Here is a 14639-nt window from a genome sequence, read left to right on the forward strand (position 1 = left end):
ACCGACTGGTACCAGTCACTTTGATATTGGGTGCGTGTATGGGAAGCAGTCTCTGAGAGTCTGAGCCTATTTCTGTCTTCTATTTTGTTTGTGATACATGGTTGGCTGAATCAGCAAACCACATACCCATTTGAAATGGAAGAGAGAGAACATCCAAAGCCAGATCCATATATTTCGGATGGATGAGGCATAAATGGAAAATAATAATAATGTAGAACCATAGAACTACCAGAAAATGTGGGCAAAGACAGTCTTAAGAAATCTCGTGGATTAGGAAGCCTTGTAGGAGCTGGAGAGATGGTTCAGAAGTAAAGAGCACAGACTACTCTTCCAGAACATCTGGGTTCAATTTCCGGCAGCTCAAAACCATCTGTAGCTCCAGTCCTAGGGACTCTGACACCTGGCCTCTGAGTGCAACAGGCATGTATGTGGCAAAACACCTATATACATAAAATAACTTTTATTTAAGCAAAAAAAGCAACAACAAAAAATTTTAAAGGAAGAAAAGAAAGGCCTGTCTCAGCAATTCAAAAACCACAACAGAAAACGTTCATCAATTGGCACGCATATTAATTCCATTTTTATATAGCTATGAACAAGGCAAAACAAAAAGATAGACCAAGAAAACAAATGTCTAGCATTCTGGAGATTAATTTTAAGTATAGAAGAAACTCTTAGCAATGTGTGATAGAACTAAATCACCCTTTGCCTGTTTTCTGTAAGGAAGTCCTAGAGTTATCCATGAAAGAAATACAAGTGTCAGTGAACAGTGGTTTAAACAGGTTTGGCACTCATGTTTCTGAATGTATGGCCCATAGGGAGTGGCACTATTAGGAGGTGTGGCCTTGTTGGAGTGGGTGTGGCCTTGTTGGAGGAAGTGCGTCACTGTGGGGGCGGGCTTTAAGGTCTGCTATGCTCAGGCTGCCTCCAACAACTCAGTCTTTTTCTGCTGCCTTCAGATCAAGATGTAGGAAGACCCTCGGCTCCCTCTCAACCATGTCTGCCCAGACATTGCCATAAAGACAATGGACTGAACCTCTGAGACTATAAGCCAGCCCCAATTAAAGGTTTTTCTATATATGCGTTGCCTTGGCCATGGTATCTCTCCACAGTAATAAAAACCAAACTAAGACATATTGATAAAAGAAACATCATGAAATGAAGTATTTATTTCGACTAGAGGCAACTAACTGGCTGCAAAACATATGATTGACAAGTGCGCGGGGAATGGTACGTAAGCATCACCTGAGTGTGTATAAAAGATTTGCCCAGAAGTTTGGTGATGTACATTAGCATGTAACAGGTAAGCCTGGAAGTGGGTAAAGGCACTATTCCCAAACCTGAGGACCTAAATTCCATGCTTGGGGCTCACACGGTGACAGAAGAGAACCCACCCAAACTCTTAAATTGTCCTCTGTGCTACAGCTTGTGTACAGACTGTCTGTCAACAGTGACTCGTTATTTGGGTGCTGTTGGGAAACCATGAATGACACTAACCTTTTTGGTAAGGAGTCCAGTGGGTGGAGCATGATGGGTATTTTGGAACCCTGATTCCATTTATGTAAAGATTTCTATAGTTGATACAGGAAGAGGTAAGTAGTGGGGTCAGGTGCTTTCTCTTGTCTAAGATCTGAGGTGTGGTCTTCCCGTCAATGCTTTTCACTGACAATTTCATTTTTATCTGAATAGCGTGCTCCACTGAAGTAAATGTGAAATCTTACCCAACATCCCATTGCAGCCCTGAAGAATGTCAAGACTGGAGTGGAGATGGGGGCGGCTCCAGTGATCATGACTCGAACTTTCCCACCCAGGCTGCCCTGTTCAGTAGAAACAAAAAGAGCTGTTGAGCCTCGGTTCTTCCTTTTCCTCTACTGAAAAATGGGTGAAATCGCATGCCCGCTCTCCAACCTGGCTGACTTACAAGCACATATACCACAGCATGACAACCTAGAAAATCACTGCAAATGCTTTCTACTAGAGCCATCACCAGCCACTCCTGAAAGAACTTGAGGATCTGTTGCTATTGTTACTTTTTAAGTTCTTCAATTTATATCACTTATAAACTCAATGAAACCTTACTACAACTACGTAAATACAACTAAACAGCACTCAACTAAGACAATGCTACAGGGGGCCGACACCTACGTAAAATCTGCTGTATGCTTTCTTGTTTCTCTGTAGTGCAAAGCTGCACAAGAGTGATCCCAAAGGCTCAGTGAGGAAGGCATCTGGACAAGACTGAGAAGCAGAGTCCAGACACTCAGAACCAAACAAAGGCAGATGCATACACACACACACACACATACACACACACACACAAAGGAAAAGGGGGACAAACAGAAAGGTGGGTTCAAGCATTGAAGATCTATGAAGATCTCTGTTTAGGGTGCCATTACAACCTAAGAAGAGACGGGGATGCTAAGTGGCAGACAGCCATGGTGTCCAGGATCTAATCAACTTACTTGGATCTTTGAAAACACGAGCTTGTCCCACAAACTGTCCCGCCGAATGATGCCATTTCTCACTTCATTGAATTTACTGATGATAGCCAAATTCAACAAGAACTTTTTCAAAGGTGTCTTGGCTTCATTTTGTACCTGGAGGGTGATAAAGCCTCTTGGTCAGAAAAACTACTTGATGTAATTACCAAGGCCATTTGGTATTAGCCAATTCATGAGGAATATCTCACGCTCATGAACTAGGTTGGCTTATTAATGACAAGCCCACAGAGCTATCAGGGAGCTCCACGTCCAAGGTGAGGACAGATTCCTATATAAGGGGATGGGCTAGATAGTTCAGGGTGATGACAGCCCTGCTCCTGATGCTTTGGAACCAGAGAGTCAGAGGAGAGGTGAGATGGGCGATTCTGTCGGTGTTTCCAAAACCGATGCCCTTTTGCCTTAATGCAAAACTATTTTCTTGTTTGTTTGACACCATTAAAACCTTTGATGTACCGTACTTGCCCTTAAACACAGAGATAGCAGGGTTTGGGGATTATAGAACTCTTGCCTTATCAACTAATTTTTGGCATGCTTTTGTGCAGAGGGACTGTGTTTCTGCTCTGGATGGTGTGCAAACTCCGTACTCAACAGTAACGTGACAAAGTGGTCATAGCACAAGCTCTTGCTGCACTCGAAATGGGCACCTCTCCCTCTGTTTGGCTTAGTATGCTTAAGGAAAAGTGATGGGTCTGTGTCTGGATAGCCCCTGCACCCTGAGCTTTACAAGGCATTGCACCAGGATCGGGTGTCCTACACTAAGGCAGCCTTTGCACCCTGCAGGGCTCGTTCCCATTGCACGCAGAAAGGTGCCTTACCCAAAATTATTGCTGATCATGGTCTTGAACCCTAAAGGTCCAACAAGAGCCTGATGGTTGATCGGCCATGTTTTTATTTAAGAAAGTAGGGGGAGATGTAGGGAGCCGTTTGTGCCACACCCAAACATGGCGCCGGCTTCCCACCGAGAACTCACCAAACAGAGCTGTTGCCCAGCCAAGAGACTTAGAGCGCATGCACCATATACGTCACAGCCCGCTCTCGGAGCATGCTAATGAGTTATTGGAGGGCGCACCAATCAGGTATCGACACAAGTCTCCTGGGCATATATAAGCAATGCATTTCTCTCCCACGGAGAAGTCCCCTGCTCAGGGGGATCCCCTGCTCAGAGTATTGTACAATAAAGGTTGTTCACAGAAGAATCCTGTTGTTGCACGCCTATTCCTGCCGGCGGGACGTGGGGCGCGCGACAAAATATGGCTACACTCTGAAGCAAGTGACATTATTACATTACTCCAGGTCCCCAGGAAACAACTTCAATAACTGAGATAAGACAATCAAAAAAGATGGCCACTGTGATTGGAAATTTATCTAATAAAATCTCCACTTTATGAAATAAACTCTAGATTCAAATTATCTATTGTGTATTATTTTAAACCATTTCCTTTCAAAAATAAAAACATTCAATGACATGTAAACCATAGTAACCCAATCTGATGATTCCACAGTCTGATAAGGAACTGGAAGCGTTGTTGACAGGGCATAGACTGTCCACACGCCATCTGTGTTCCAGAGTACACCCCATATCTACTACAGCTCAGTTTGGCCTCTGGTAAGGCAGTGTGTCAGTATCAATCTGAGAGGTAAGGCCCAAGGCACATGACTAGTCGTGCCATTTTCCCAGGCTCCAGGTCTATGGGCTGGCAGATACTGTCTTACATCACCTGGCTTCAAATCCCAGCTCTCGGTGGGCAGTTGCAATCTACGAGTCGGGTGAGAAACATACAAATTGAGCTTAGGCTCTCTTGTATCAGAGGTCGTGTCAAAAGGACATGTAAGAATTTGATGGGCACATTTAGAACATCGAGATGAACGATGAAAAGGAACGGAAAATTACAAATATAAAGATGAGTTCACAGTAGTATTAAAAAGTCCCCATTGGTCACGTATGAGGCTTGCTGGGCATGAATTCATTAGACTTATGAGTAATAAGGGGAGAAGAAGATATTTGTTAGGTCTTTACGGCAGAATGTCAGCTAAAGAATATAAAAGAAGTAAGAGTTGGAATTAGGAAAACCGCCATTTTGCGACCTCAGTGAACAGTTCTCAGTGACAGCAAAAACTGCTATGTGACAGTTTATTCTGACCCCTTTTCTTTTATGGCTATGACTTTAGGAAAATTCTTTAACAGTCAGCGTTCTGTGAATGAGCATAGTTTCCTATGTTTCCTAAGAGAGATAAGTGAGCAAACACTTCTGAAATGTTTACCTCGATCTGGTGCCTCAGCAAAAAGTTACATTACCAACACATACAAATCAGAGGAAGAACTTTCCAGTGTGTTGGTAAAACATTGGGCGCTTCCCCAGGTCCGAGAGCACCACCTGCCCAGATCAGCAATATTATCCAGAGAAAAGGTGTGTTTCTTATGGCTTCTCGCGGCTTCGGCTCTAACATGCTTACATAGATACTTGTTGGGGCTCAGACAAAGCTGGAATTCATTCTTGCCAGGATCCAGTCCCTCCGAGCCTTCTCAGCATGATCCCAACAGGAGCAAGGCTCATACCTTATCATAGACCCTGTTAAGGAGTCGAGGCACCGTGGGAAACACTGTGGGTTTCAGAGCCTTCATGTCATCAGGTAGTAACCGGATATCTCCTTGGAAGAACCCAATTTTGCCTCCACAGGAAAATATGATGCCCTGGAACAAGACGGAAGATGAGACTCAGTGTCCTGGGTCACTGCAGGCTGTCCTATCTCTGATGGAAGTGAGAAAGAAATCAGAAATTGGCAGTCACATCCTCCTGCAGAGCATCTGCTTCCTGCCAATCTAGATACCCAAGTAGGTTTCTGAGAGGCTCCCCCACCCCAAGAAAGGATGGAAACATATTACTGTTGAAGTGGCAAGACAGAAAACAGACTGTGGGCCCCGCCCCCAGGCTCTGCCACAGTAACCCCGCCCCCAGGATCTTCCGCAGGAGCCCCGCCCCCAGACTCTGCCACAGTAGCCCCACCCCCAGGCTCGGCCACAGTTCTGTGTCCCAGTCTAAGATACCATCCTTCAGGAGAAGCACTCATCTTGTGGCACTAAAAACACTGCAGCCAGTTAAACTAGAAAAACATGCCTTCAGTTAAGATTGTCCCAATTTGAGAAATACTAAAATATATGTAAAAGTTTATTAGAAGTGATGTGGCATCTGTGAACATCAACCGAGCATATACCCAGTGAAGAGATACTTCAGGGCAGAGGGAGGGCGTGAAAAGACTTCTTTCCCACAGCACCTACGGTTTTGAGATGTTAGTGCTTCTTTTGTGCTCAAATCACAGTGGCTGGAAATTTTGTAGTTCACTCCAAGAAGGGAAACACACTGTGCTTGGCAATAGTGCCTTACGCACTCAAGTGATGTATGAAAATGTTCCCCGGGGATAGCTGAGCCTTGATCTGAATCAAATGTCTCACCTTGCTCCCCCAGTGGACACTCTTTTCTATCTGCATGTATACCTGTATACCAGATGGTTGTGAGCCACCATGTGGTTGCTGGGAATTGAACTCAGGACCTCTGGAAGAGCAAACAGTGCTCTTAACCACTGAGCCATTTCTCCAGCCCAAGAACATACTTTTGTCTAACCCTAGATCCTCTCAAAATTCTAATCAACATATAAGTAAAAATGTCTGGCAAGTCAGCTCAGGATTAAGAGAAGACAGACAATACACTCCCTGTGACGTCAGGAGCAAGTATTAACCTCCTTAGGTATTCAGACTTACTAGATGAACTACTGTAAATCAAGACTCAAAGAATCCAATGGTATGTCTGTGCTTGATTCCATACAGAAGAGACTAGGAATGTCTTGGGTCCCTAAATTTTGAATAAATGTGGAGTCAGCAAGTCAGGAACCCCCTTTCCTACCTGCTAGGCACACAGGACACTCACCTGGACAAGCCTCTCAAACATATGGGCCAAGGGAAGGTAAGAAATGGCCACATCCTCGGGTGTGGGCTGGAAGATGGGCTGTAGGCAGGGGACAAACAGTAGGTTGATGTTAAGTTTCTCTTCCAATAGAGATTTTAAAAGTCCCCTTCTCTTTTTTGATTAAGCCTGTCAGACTAAAACCATCCCATCTAACTAAGCGTAGTAGCGTAGAGAAAAAAAACTTGATATTTTGACATCATCTTTAGATTCTTAACATGCATAGCACATAAACACCTTCCTGGGGACTTAATGTATTTCACAACCTGATATATCCTATAACCCTTCAGTGCGGGGATCCTGACACACAGGCTTGACATGCAGTCCTAAAGGTGACTTCAGTGTTTCCCATACTTAGTTATTGCTGTGGTCTATATGTAAAAGGCCTTGTAGGCTCCTGTGTTTAGACACATGGTCCCCGGATGGTACTACTGTCTGTCTTCTGGGGATATAGAACTTTGAGGAGGTGGCGCCTCACTGGAGGGAGAAAGGGGTTACTTGGGTGGACCCTGAGGTATTGTGTTCCAGCCCCACTCCCTGTCTGCTGGTTCTTGATCCATCATGATATGAAGAATCCCAGCTCCACAGCCTCACAGCGGAGCTGCCTGGCATCCTGCACTCTGCAAACTTTAAGTCAAGTCACCCTCGCCTAGAAGTCACCTTTGTCAGGTGACTTTTATCACAGTGATGAGAAAAACAGATGTTTAACTGTGTTCCTCCTAAAAATCCTATTAGCCAAGTCACATTTTAGCAAGAGCCTCTTTTTTGACTGACCACTGACCTCCAGAAATTTGAGGAAAGCAGCCATGTTTGAAACAACATTTTGATGGGTTAGCATAGCTCCTTTGGGGTCACCTGTAGGAAAGCAGAGGTAAAGAGAAAGATCCTTAGTGTTTCTAGTTTGTAACTTCTGAGCTTGAAAGAAGCTAAATTCAGTTTGGTTCTGTTCTAGAGACAAAAGTTGTCCCTTTGACTGCAGCTTTCTGCACACATTTATACCTCTGCTTGGAAATGATTCCTGCCCCAGAAGTCCCCCTGCTTTCTGTGTTGCTGACCTCTTCCTTAACTTACAGCACAGGCAGGATCGCAAATGATAACAGTAGAGCAGAGAGTTGCAAATAAACTCTTCTTGTGCTGTTCAAGACTTTATACCTAAGATCTCCCAACACTACTGCTGTGAACTTTAGAAAGCAGGCATACTGGAATAGTACGCAACAAATAAAAATAAACCTTCTACTAAATGCTGTTGAGGAAGGACAAAGCCATCTGTGGAGAACCAACGCTGAGTTACCCTGACTGAGCGAAACCATCAAGAGGCACATCCGTTAAGCCATCCCAGCGGTATGTGCTAGGAAACTGTCCCCAGGGTACACGTGACTGAAGCGGTGTACGGGACAGGAGAAGTTGACATTTTGACCCCATCCGTAAGACTCCTAAAGGCCACAGCATGTGGATGCTACCATTTGTATCCAGAGGGATCTGTTTCCTTATGCTTGTGTTTTTCTATCTGGAAACCCTTTCATAAATGGCCCAGGTTGTGAGCAGGCAGGGACAGGGAGGTGGCATGCTAGGCTCAGGGACTTAGCCTTGTTTCTGGCTCCCTGGGAGCTCTGTCAAGGTGTCACAGGCACTGACCTGTAGTTCCACTGGTGAAACAGATGACACTTAGATTCTCTGGGCTTGGGGGCTGGAGGAAGACATGAGGACATTAGTCTGCGGCGAACCGAAAGGGGACTATGAAAAACGCAAATTCATGAAGAACACTTACCACTGGTTTTTTGAAGTTCTCTTTGCCTAGATTCTAAGTGCACAGGAAATAAAAATAAAAATAATTTAAAAAAAAGAAAAAGAAAGAGCCATTGAAGATGGACATACATACTTATGTCAAAGTCAGCTCTTCCCCTGTTCTCAAACTCCCACTTTCCGACCTTGATTTAGCCCACAAACCAATACTGATATACAATGGAAGCATCAGAGAAAAGCAGAGAGCTTCTCAAGAACGTTGATCTAAAGAAGGTGGATCTCAAACTTATCACCGTCTTCTGAAGGGTCAGTCATCAAAGGCTATAATTAAACCTTTCTTGGCTGTTATATAAAATAAATGACTATACCAGGATTTATGCTATGCTAATCACTTTCCTAAGCAGCTCACACACACTAATTCATTGAACACTTGCCAACATATCTGTAAGGTTAGGACCACTTTAATCTTCCATTATAGCTAGGGAGAGATGTGGCGTGTAACAGGTAGGTAAGTAGAACGGAATTCGGGCAGCCTGCCTGGGGGCCCAGATCCATAAACATCCTTGAGTTTCTCTCACCATACTATACATTCTCTATACAGCTAGCCAAGGCAATCTGTCCACTCTGTCATGAGTTTTGAACCTGTCAGAGAAAGTGTTCTTCAGGCTTCTGAATCTGGTTCATGTCTGCTGTCCTTGAACCATAGGCCTACGCCTCTGTGCAGACGGCCTGTATTCTGCTCATAATGATAAAGCACCTACCTAGCTGCAAGCTGTTTTTTGACTCATACCTCAGCATCATGCAGAGATAACATCTCAACTCCACACTTCTCCCCTCTTTTCTTCAGCTCGTCATCAAAAGGGTCCATGAGGATGACTGTCTTCAGGCCTGGTGTAAGGCCCTTTTCCACATTTTCTATTAGCATTGTTCCTTTTTGGGGTGTATCACAGATGACCACAGCGATATCAGCTAAAAGCAGAAACCAGGTCAGAAGTCACCACCCTATTCTGTTAAATACATGGCTCTTTGGGGGAAGAATGGGGGTGGGTATTAAATGCCAAGGCTAGTAGGTTCCTGAATGAGATTTCATCTGTAAATACGATTTACAGAGTTCAAACTGAAATACTCTATTGGCTCTAAAACAGAAAGAGAAAAACAATGAGTTTAACTGAAATACACAGCTTTTAATTTTCTAATGTTTCTGACACATTTTAGTGCCCAGCACTGTGTGAATGAAAAACTCATTCCAATACTGTCTCCAGGGCAGGTTCCTACCTCTGCTTTGCAGAACAGGGACCAGTTGAGGAAGGCAAGTGCAAATGGGATCTTTAGAATACAGATGATTTATGATTCTCATGTCATCATTTCTGTAACATCTACTATTCAAACAAAGCCACACAGCCCACAATGCAGAGGGAAAAGATGCTCTGTTGGGTGGTTAAAAGAACGCTGTTGCCAGTTGAACTTGGTCTCGTTTCTCTAACAAGGCCAGTGTTCTAGACATTTACATGTGCATTGGTACATGCTGCTTACAGAGACTACACTAAGCTTTTAAGCTTCCAAAGGACTAGGACATAATCCCTATGCTACACTGCAGTTTAGGCAAGCCTACTGCATGGAGACTTCTATTCCCTGTATTCAGAGAGTCCTGCCTCTAAACTATCCCATGCCATCTTAATTTTGCCAAGCCCTGTTATCTAAGTATAACTTTGTCTCAGGGATTTTTGTGGTCTCTGTGTAAATGATATTCTAAATACTATAATATCAGAAAAGTAAGAAAAAAGAAATAAAGAAAACCAAAGCATTGTTCAGCATTAAGAAAGAATAAAACTATAAAGTAATAGCAAAAATGTACCCCTGTTGATGACAAAGATGATGGCTTCAGCTCCCAGTGTGTCATACAGGGGGACAGCCACCATGGAATATGTGTAACAGGCAAACTCAGAGATGACCCACTGCGGAGAAAAAGTTTAAGGTAAGTACCAGAAGTTGACTTTGAAGAGCATTGATTCAGATATTCAACAATCAGATACTTATTTAGTATGCTTATCTTTTTAAACCTTTAGGAATGGCCATGGAAACTTGTGGTGATAAATATTACAAATGGTACAACCTCTTCTGTGAGTTACCACTCCACATTTTACCTGGTTCTCTCTGACCAGGATGGTGGCTCACATCCGGTAGGGCCATATAGAATTGGCACTGCCCCCGGGTCTCTCTTGATGGGAGAGGCACCTGGAGAAACTCTACTGTGGCACCTTAATCTCAAGTCTAACTATGGTAGTCCTGGAAGACTGACTGACACACTGGCTTTGATGTCAAGTTCTTAGACTAAATAAAGTCAAGTCACCTTTTTTTATTGTAGCTCTCATACTGGGGTGCACAGTAGTTTGGAGGACTAATTAAAAAACCTAACTTAAGCGATGTCTCTAGCAAATGCATGAGGGCCACAGAGTTTCTTTAGGAGAATATTGGAATTTGGGGACAAGGTTATTTCCAACCATTTTAGTGTGTAGTATCTACTTTCAGCTCACCATGGGAATATGGTGAAGACCACACTCAATATATACAGATGTACTGGTTTACCGGGCCGAACACAAAGTCTAATTCTGACACTGATTCATTTTGTCCTCCAACACCTTCAAGATTTCATGGAGCCATTCCTTGTAATGTCTTTATTTTCCACATAGGAAGATCAGAGTAACTTAAAATGATCCATACTGAAGTCCAACCACATAGGCTAGAGCAGCAGACCCTCAGCAGGGATTTAAGGAGGCTCAGAAGCCCAGCTCTTTTGGACTAGAAGAATAAGCATTGTGGAATCTCTACATGGCTTGGGAATTACCAGCATTGTTTATATTATTTATAAAGTCAGATGCTGTATTGGGGGGCATCAGTTCATTTAGTTAGCTTCAACACAGTACCTCTGGCCTATTTTGAGCAAAGATGCCAACAAATTGGTCCTGTGATGCCTTATATCCTTTATGCAGAAGACAGGAGCCCAGGTACTCTGCTCTGTCAGACACCTAGGAGTGAGAATAAGGGGTGGGGAGAAGAGGTCAAGATAAAAAAAAAGACCAAAGCTGCTCCTGGCACACAAGCAAAGGCATTTGAGAGCAGGAGCTTCACTTGCCTGTCTGTAGGATATCCACTTGTAGGGCTGGTTTGCCTTTCTGTATCCCAAGCAAGGTCCATTGTCTGAAGCATAAAACATGGGAAGCAAATCAAGTCTAGCTACAAATCATTTGGATCAAAGAAGAGAAAAGAGCACCCAGAAATGGCCAAGACACAGAGGCTAAACCTAGCAAGGGTCTGAATTTCTCTGGTGTCCATGAACTTCGAGGGCAAACATTCAGAAAATGTTACAAGACGTGGTAGTTGGGTACTGATTCCATAGCTACTATGATAAGATGGGCATTCAGGCCACCAATGTGTACAAGCCCAAGCAACATGAATAAAATAAACAGCACATATAAAAACAAACAGACTGTATTTAATAAGAGAGAAAAAAGTGAGCATCTCTATAATAAAAATATGCTAATAACATAAAATCAAAATATGAATCATCATCATTCTTTTTACAACACTAATAACACTATTTCCTCCCACTGTTCTCCCTGGTTTTGTACACACATGCTCATTCATATATTTGGAATGAACAGAAGAGTTTGGTGCTTCCTCCCCCAGTCTGCTATAAACATTTCTATGCTATTCTTTCTCTGTGGACTTTCAACAGACACCCGATAAAGGCCTCTACAGTAGTTGACTTTGTGTCACGGTGGATCTATATAATAGTTTCAAGTGCCTCAGTCCCTCTAAACAATGCTATGGTAAATATTACCGAAGTTATCACTTCCATTTAGAGTGTTTTCTTAAACATTGTTCTTGAGTATGAAACAAGAGGGTTGGATAGTTTTGACCCCAATTGTGAGTGGTGACACCCCTGAGCATGTGAGCCTGGGCTGTGTTCAGAGCCAGGCAGGCAGGCAGAATTCCCTTGCTTCTTATCCCTGCTGAGGCCCAGCTCTGTCTGGTCTCAGTAACCAGCCAGGGAAAGGAAGTGTTAAGTCAAACCAACCCCCACCTTCCCCAGTTACTTTTAGCCATGAATTTTGTCACAGCAATAAAAAGCAAACCAGGGCAGAAGAAGCTGGGACTTTGGCACTCAGCTCTGAGCTACTTGGCCAAACTGTTGTAAATATTTACTTTTGTTCAAACAATTGAGTTTTAACACACTCTCCTCGATGTAAATAGTGTTGCTTAAAATTGTTTCCTGGCTTTATAGACTTGAAAAGTTACTACTTCCCTCTGTTTTCACAACTTGTGAAAACGGTTCATTCTATCTGTCCTCATGAGTTGGCTGTAAACGTACTGTTTCTCTGAGCATGTCTTCTAAGATGTGGAGCCTTAACTAAGAACATGTTTGCCTTCGATATTTTCCCAATTTGTGTCTTACACTGGACAGTGAGAATTCAACTGATAAACCTCTCTACCACTTGGCCTACCTTAACATCAGAACAAGTCTAGGGATTCTGGGAGTGTGGCTCAGTGGTAGAACATGGACCTGGCAGGTACCAGGCCCTGGGTTCAGTCCTCAGCACCACCAAAAGAAATGGACATGATTGAAGGAGGGAAGAGTCCGAGAACTCAGCCAAATCGCTGGGAGGAATTCAGGGCTTGCCAAGAGAATCATTGCTGAGATCCAAAGGCAAACACGTGAACTTCTCAGTTGTGTGAAGAAGGAAGAAGAGAAGCAGGAAAGAGATAGCTACGTCATCTGGGAGATAAGAGCAAAGGCCTAGGAGAGTGCCTTAGGGGAGGTCCACCACTTCCTGCTAAAACAGCTGCAGAAAGGTCCAGAAGTAAAACCTCAGGACAAATATTCCCTGGAGTGTGGCAAGTCCTGATCTGCCTGCTGACCACAGCCACTGATCCTCAGGGTCATCCAGAGAGAGCCTTTGTCCTGCAATTAGTCACTAATGACAGCTTCCATTGATTGAATGCATGTGCCCCAGCAGGCGAGAACCTGTTCTCCCCACTATGTCATCCCCATTGGACCAAGAGCCATGAAGGACTGGACTGGGCCAACTTGAAGCTTGCCTAATAAGAAGGGGAGTCCGTGGATGGGGAGGAGATTCACACCTCCTCATTACTTTCTGATTAATAAAACCGTCAGCAGAGGACCCTGGCCAAGAAGCAACTCAAATAATTAGCCCAAAGGGCAACAGCTCAGATCTCATTAAACTCCATCCTCCCACCAGCTTTTGCTTGCAACCTCCTACCTTGTTTAACTTACTCAACTCGGTCTCCATTGGGTTCTAAGGCATTGCTGCCTTCCAAGAGTGCAGGTAAGAAGAACACCATGACCAGGTGGACACCCAGAGCTAAGCAGTTTGAAGGGCATGCAGAATTCTCAGAAGCCCTCTTTTGAACTCTTCCTAAGAATCCTAAGAACCATTAGGTCTCATTTTCTGGAATTCTGATTCAATGGGGGGAGGGGCGGAAGAGTTGAATCAGAGACTACACATTTTAACCAATATTCCCAGATAAGTCTGGGAGTCAAAAGGATTGGTTGATAGATTCAACCCCAGATAACATCTACATGCATACGCCATATTAACCTCACCATGAGTTCTAATTTAAATTTTTCAAAAGATCCTGAATAAAATGTCTTCTCGGTCACATATAACATACAGAGGGCCTTGGTTTTAGTTGAAAAACAGCACACAGTCTGAGTGCTTAATAACTTGGTTTTCCCCATCTACTCAAGTCCCCAGAGAACTAAAACCCTGAATGTTTGATTTGCCTTTTGTTATCTACACGGAATTCAAACAAATGCTGCTTTAGACCCAGAAGTGCTAACTAAGCGCAGGCTCTTGTGGAAAATTTCCTCACAAGATTTTATATCTCTCCAGAATCTAGGAGCCACACTGAAAGAACACATGACACATGGTTTATTGGGACTGACTTGATTCATGTAATATAATTCTTTCCAATTGCATTTATTTTCTGCACACACACACACAAACTTCATTCTTTTCTAAAGCTGACAATTTTCTATATTGTTTGAGAAACTGTTGTGCAATGTTGTACATCTAATTTGCATTTTAAAAGTCATACCTTGAAGTCTGCTCTAAATTTAAAATCAAAATTAATAGGTGTGTCTTCGTGTAAACACTGGGTCTTAAGTGCTTACTCATCTATCAGCAATCTTTCAAATAGCTGATAAAAATCTACATTGAACAAAAGAGGAAAAACATGCAAGTAAGTAAGTTTAGCAAGTTTTCTATTGCTGCGATGAAACACCGGGACCAAAAGCAACTCAGAGATGAAAGGGCTTCTTTCGTTTACTTGTCCAGGTAACCGCTGAGGGGAGTCACAGCAGGATGTCAAACAGGACAGGAATACAGAAGCAGGAGCCAGGGCAGAGGTGGTG

General features: G+C 43.4%; 1 protein-coding gene across 1 annotated transcript in view; it reads right to left on the minus strand.

The window, feature by feature from the left end:
* ACSL5 (acyl-CoA synthetase long chain family member 5) overlaps window positions 1-14639 on the minus strand; it is a 40874-nt gene that overhangs the window by 5852 nt on the left and 20383 nt on the right. Inside the window, exons 4-14 of the mRNA XM_080912277.1 lie at window positions 11337-11401; window positions 11128-11229; window positions 10059-10158; window positions 8994-9172; window positions 8229-8261; window positions 8096-8147; window positions 7242-7315; window positions 6425-6502; window positions 5059-5193; window positions 2463-2597; window positions 1722-1817 (exon numbers count right to left, since the gene is read on the minus strand). Of these exons, the coding sequence (XP_080768403.1) occupies window positions 1722-1817; window positions 2463-2597; window positions 5059-5193; window positions 6425-6502; window positions 7242-7315; window positions 8096-8147; window positions 8229-8261; window positions 8994-9172; window positions 10059-10158; window positions 11128-11229; window positions 11337-11401 (1049 nt within the window). The remainder of the gene's footprint in view (window positions 1-1721; window positions 1818-2462; window positions 2598-5058; window positions 5194-6424; window positions 6503-7241; window positions 7316-8095; window positions 8148-8228; window positions 8262-8993; window positions 9173-10058; window positions 10159-11127; window positions 11230-11336; window positions 11402-14639) is intronic.

The sequence above is a fragment of the Micromys minutus genome, assembly GCF_963924665.1.
Source record: "Micromys minutus genome assembly, chromosome: 2".
Lineage (NCBI taxonomy): Eukaryota > Metazoa > Chordata > Mammalia > Rodentia > Muridae > Micromys > Micromys minutus.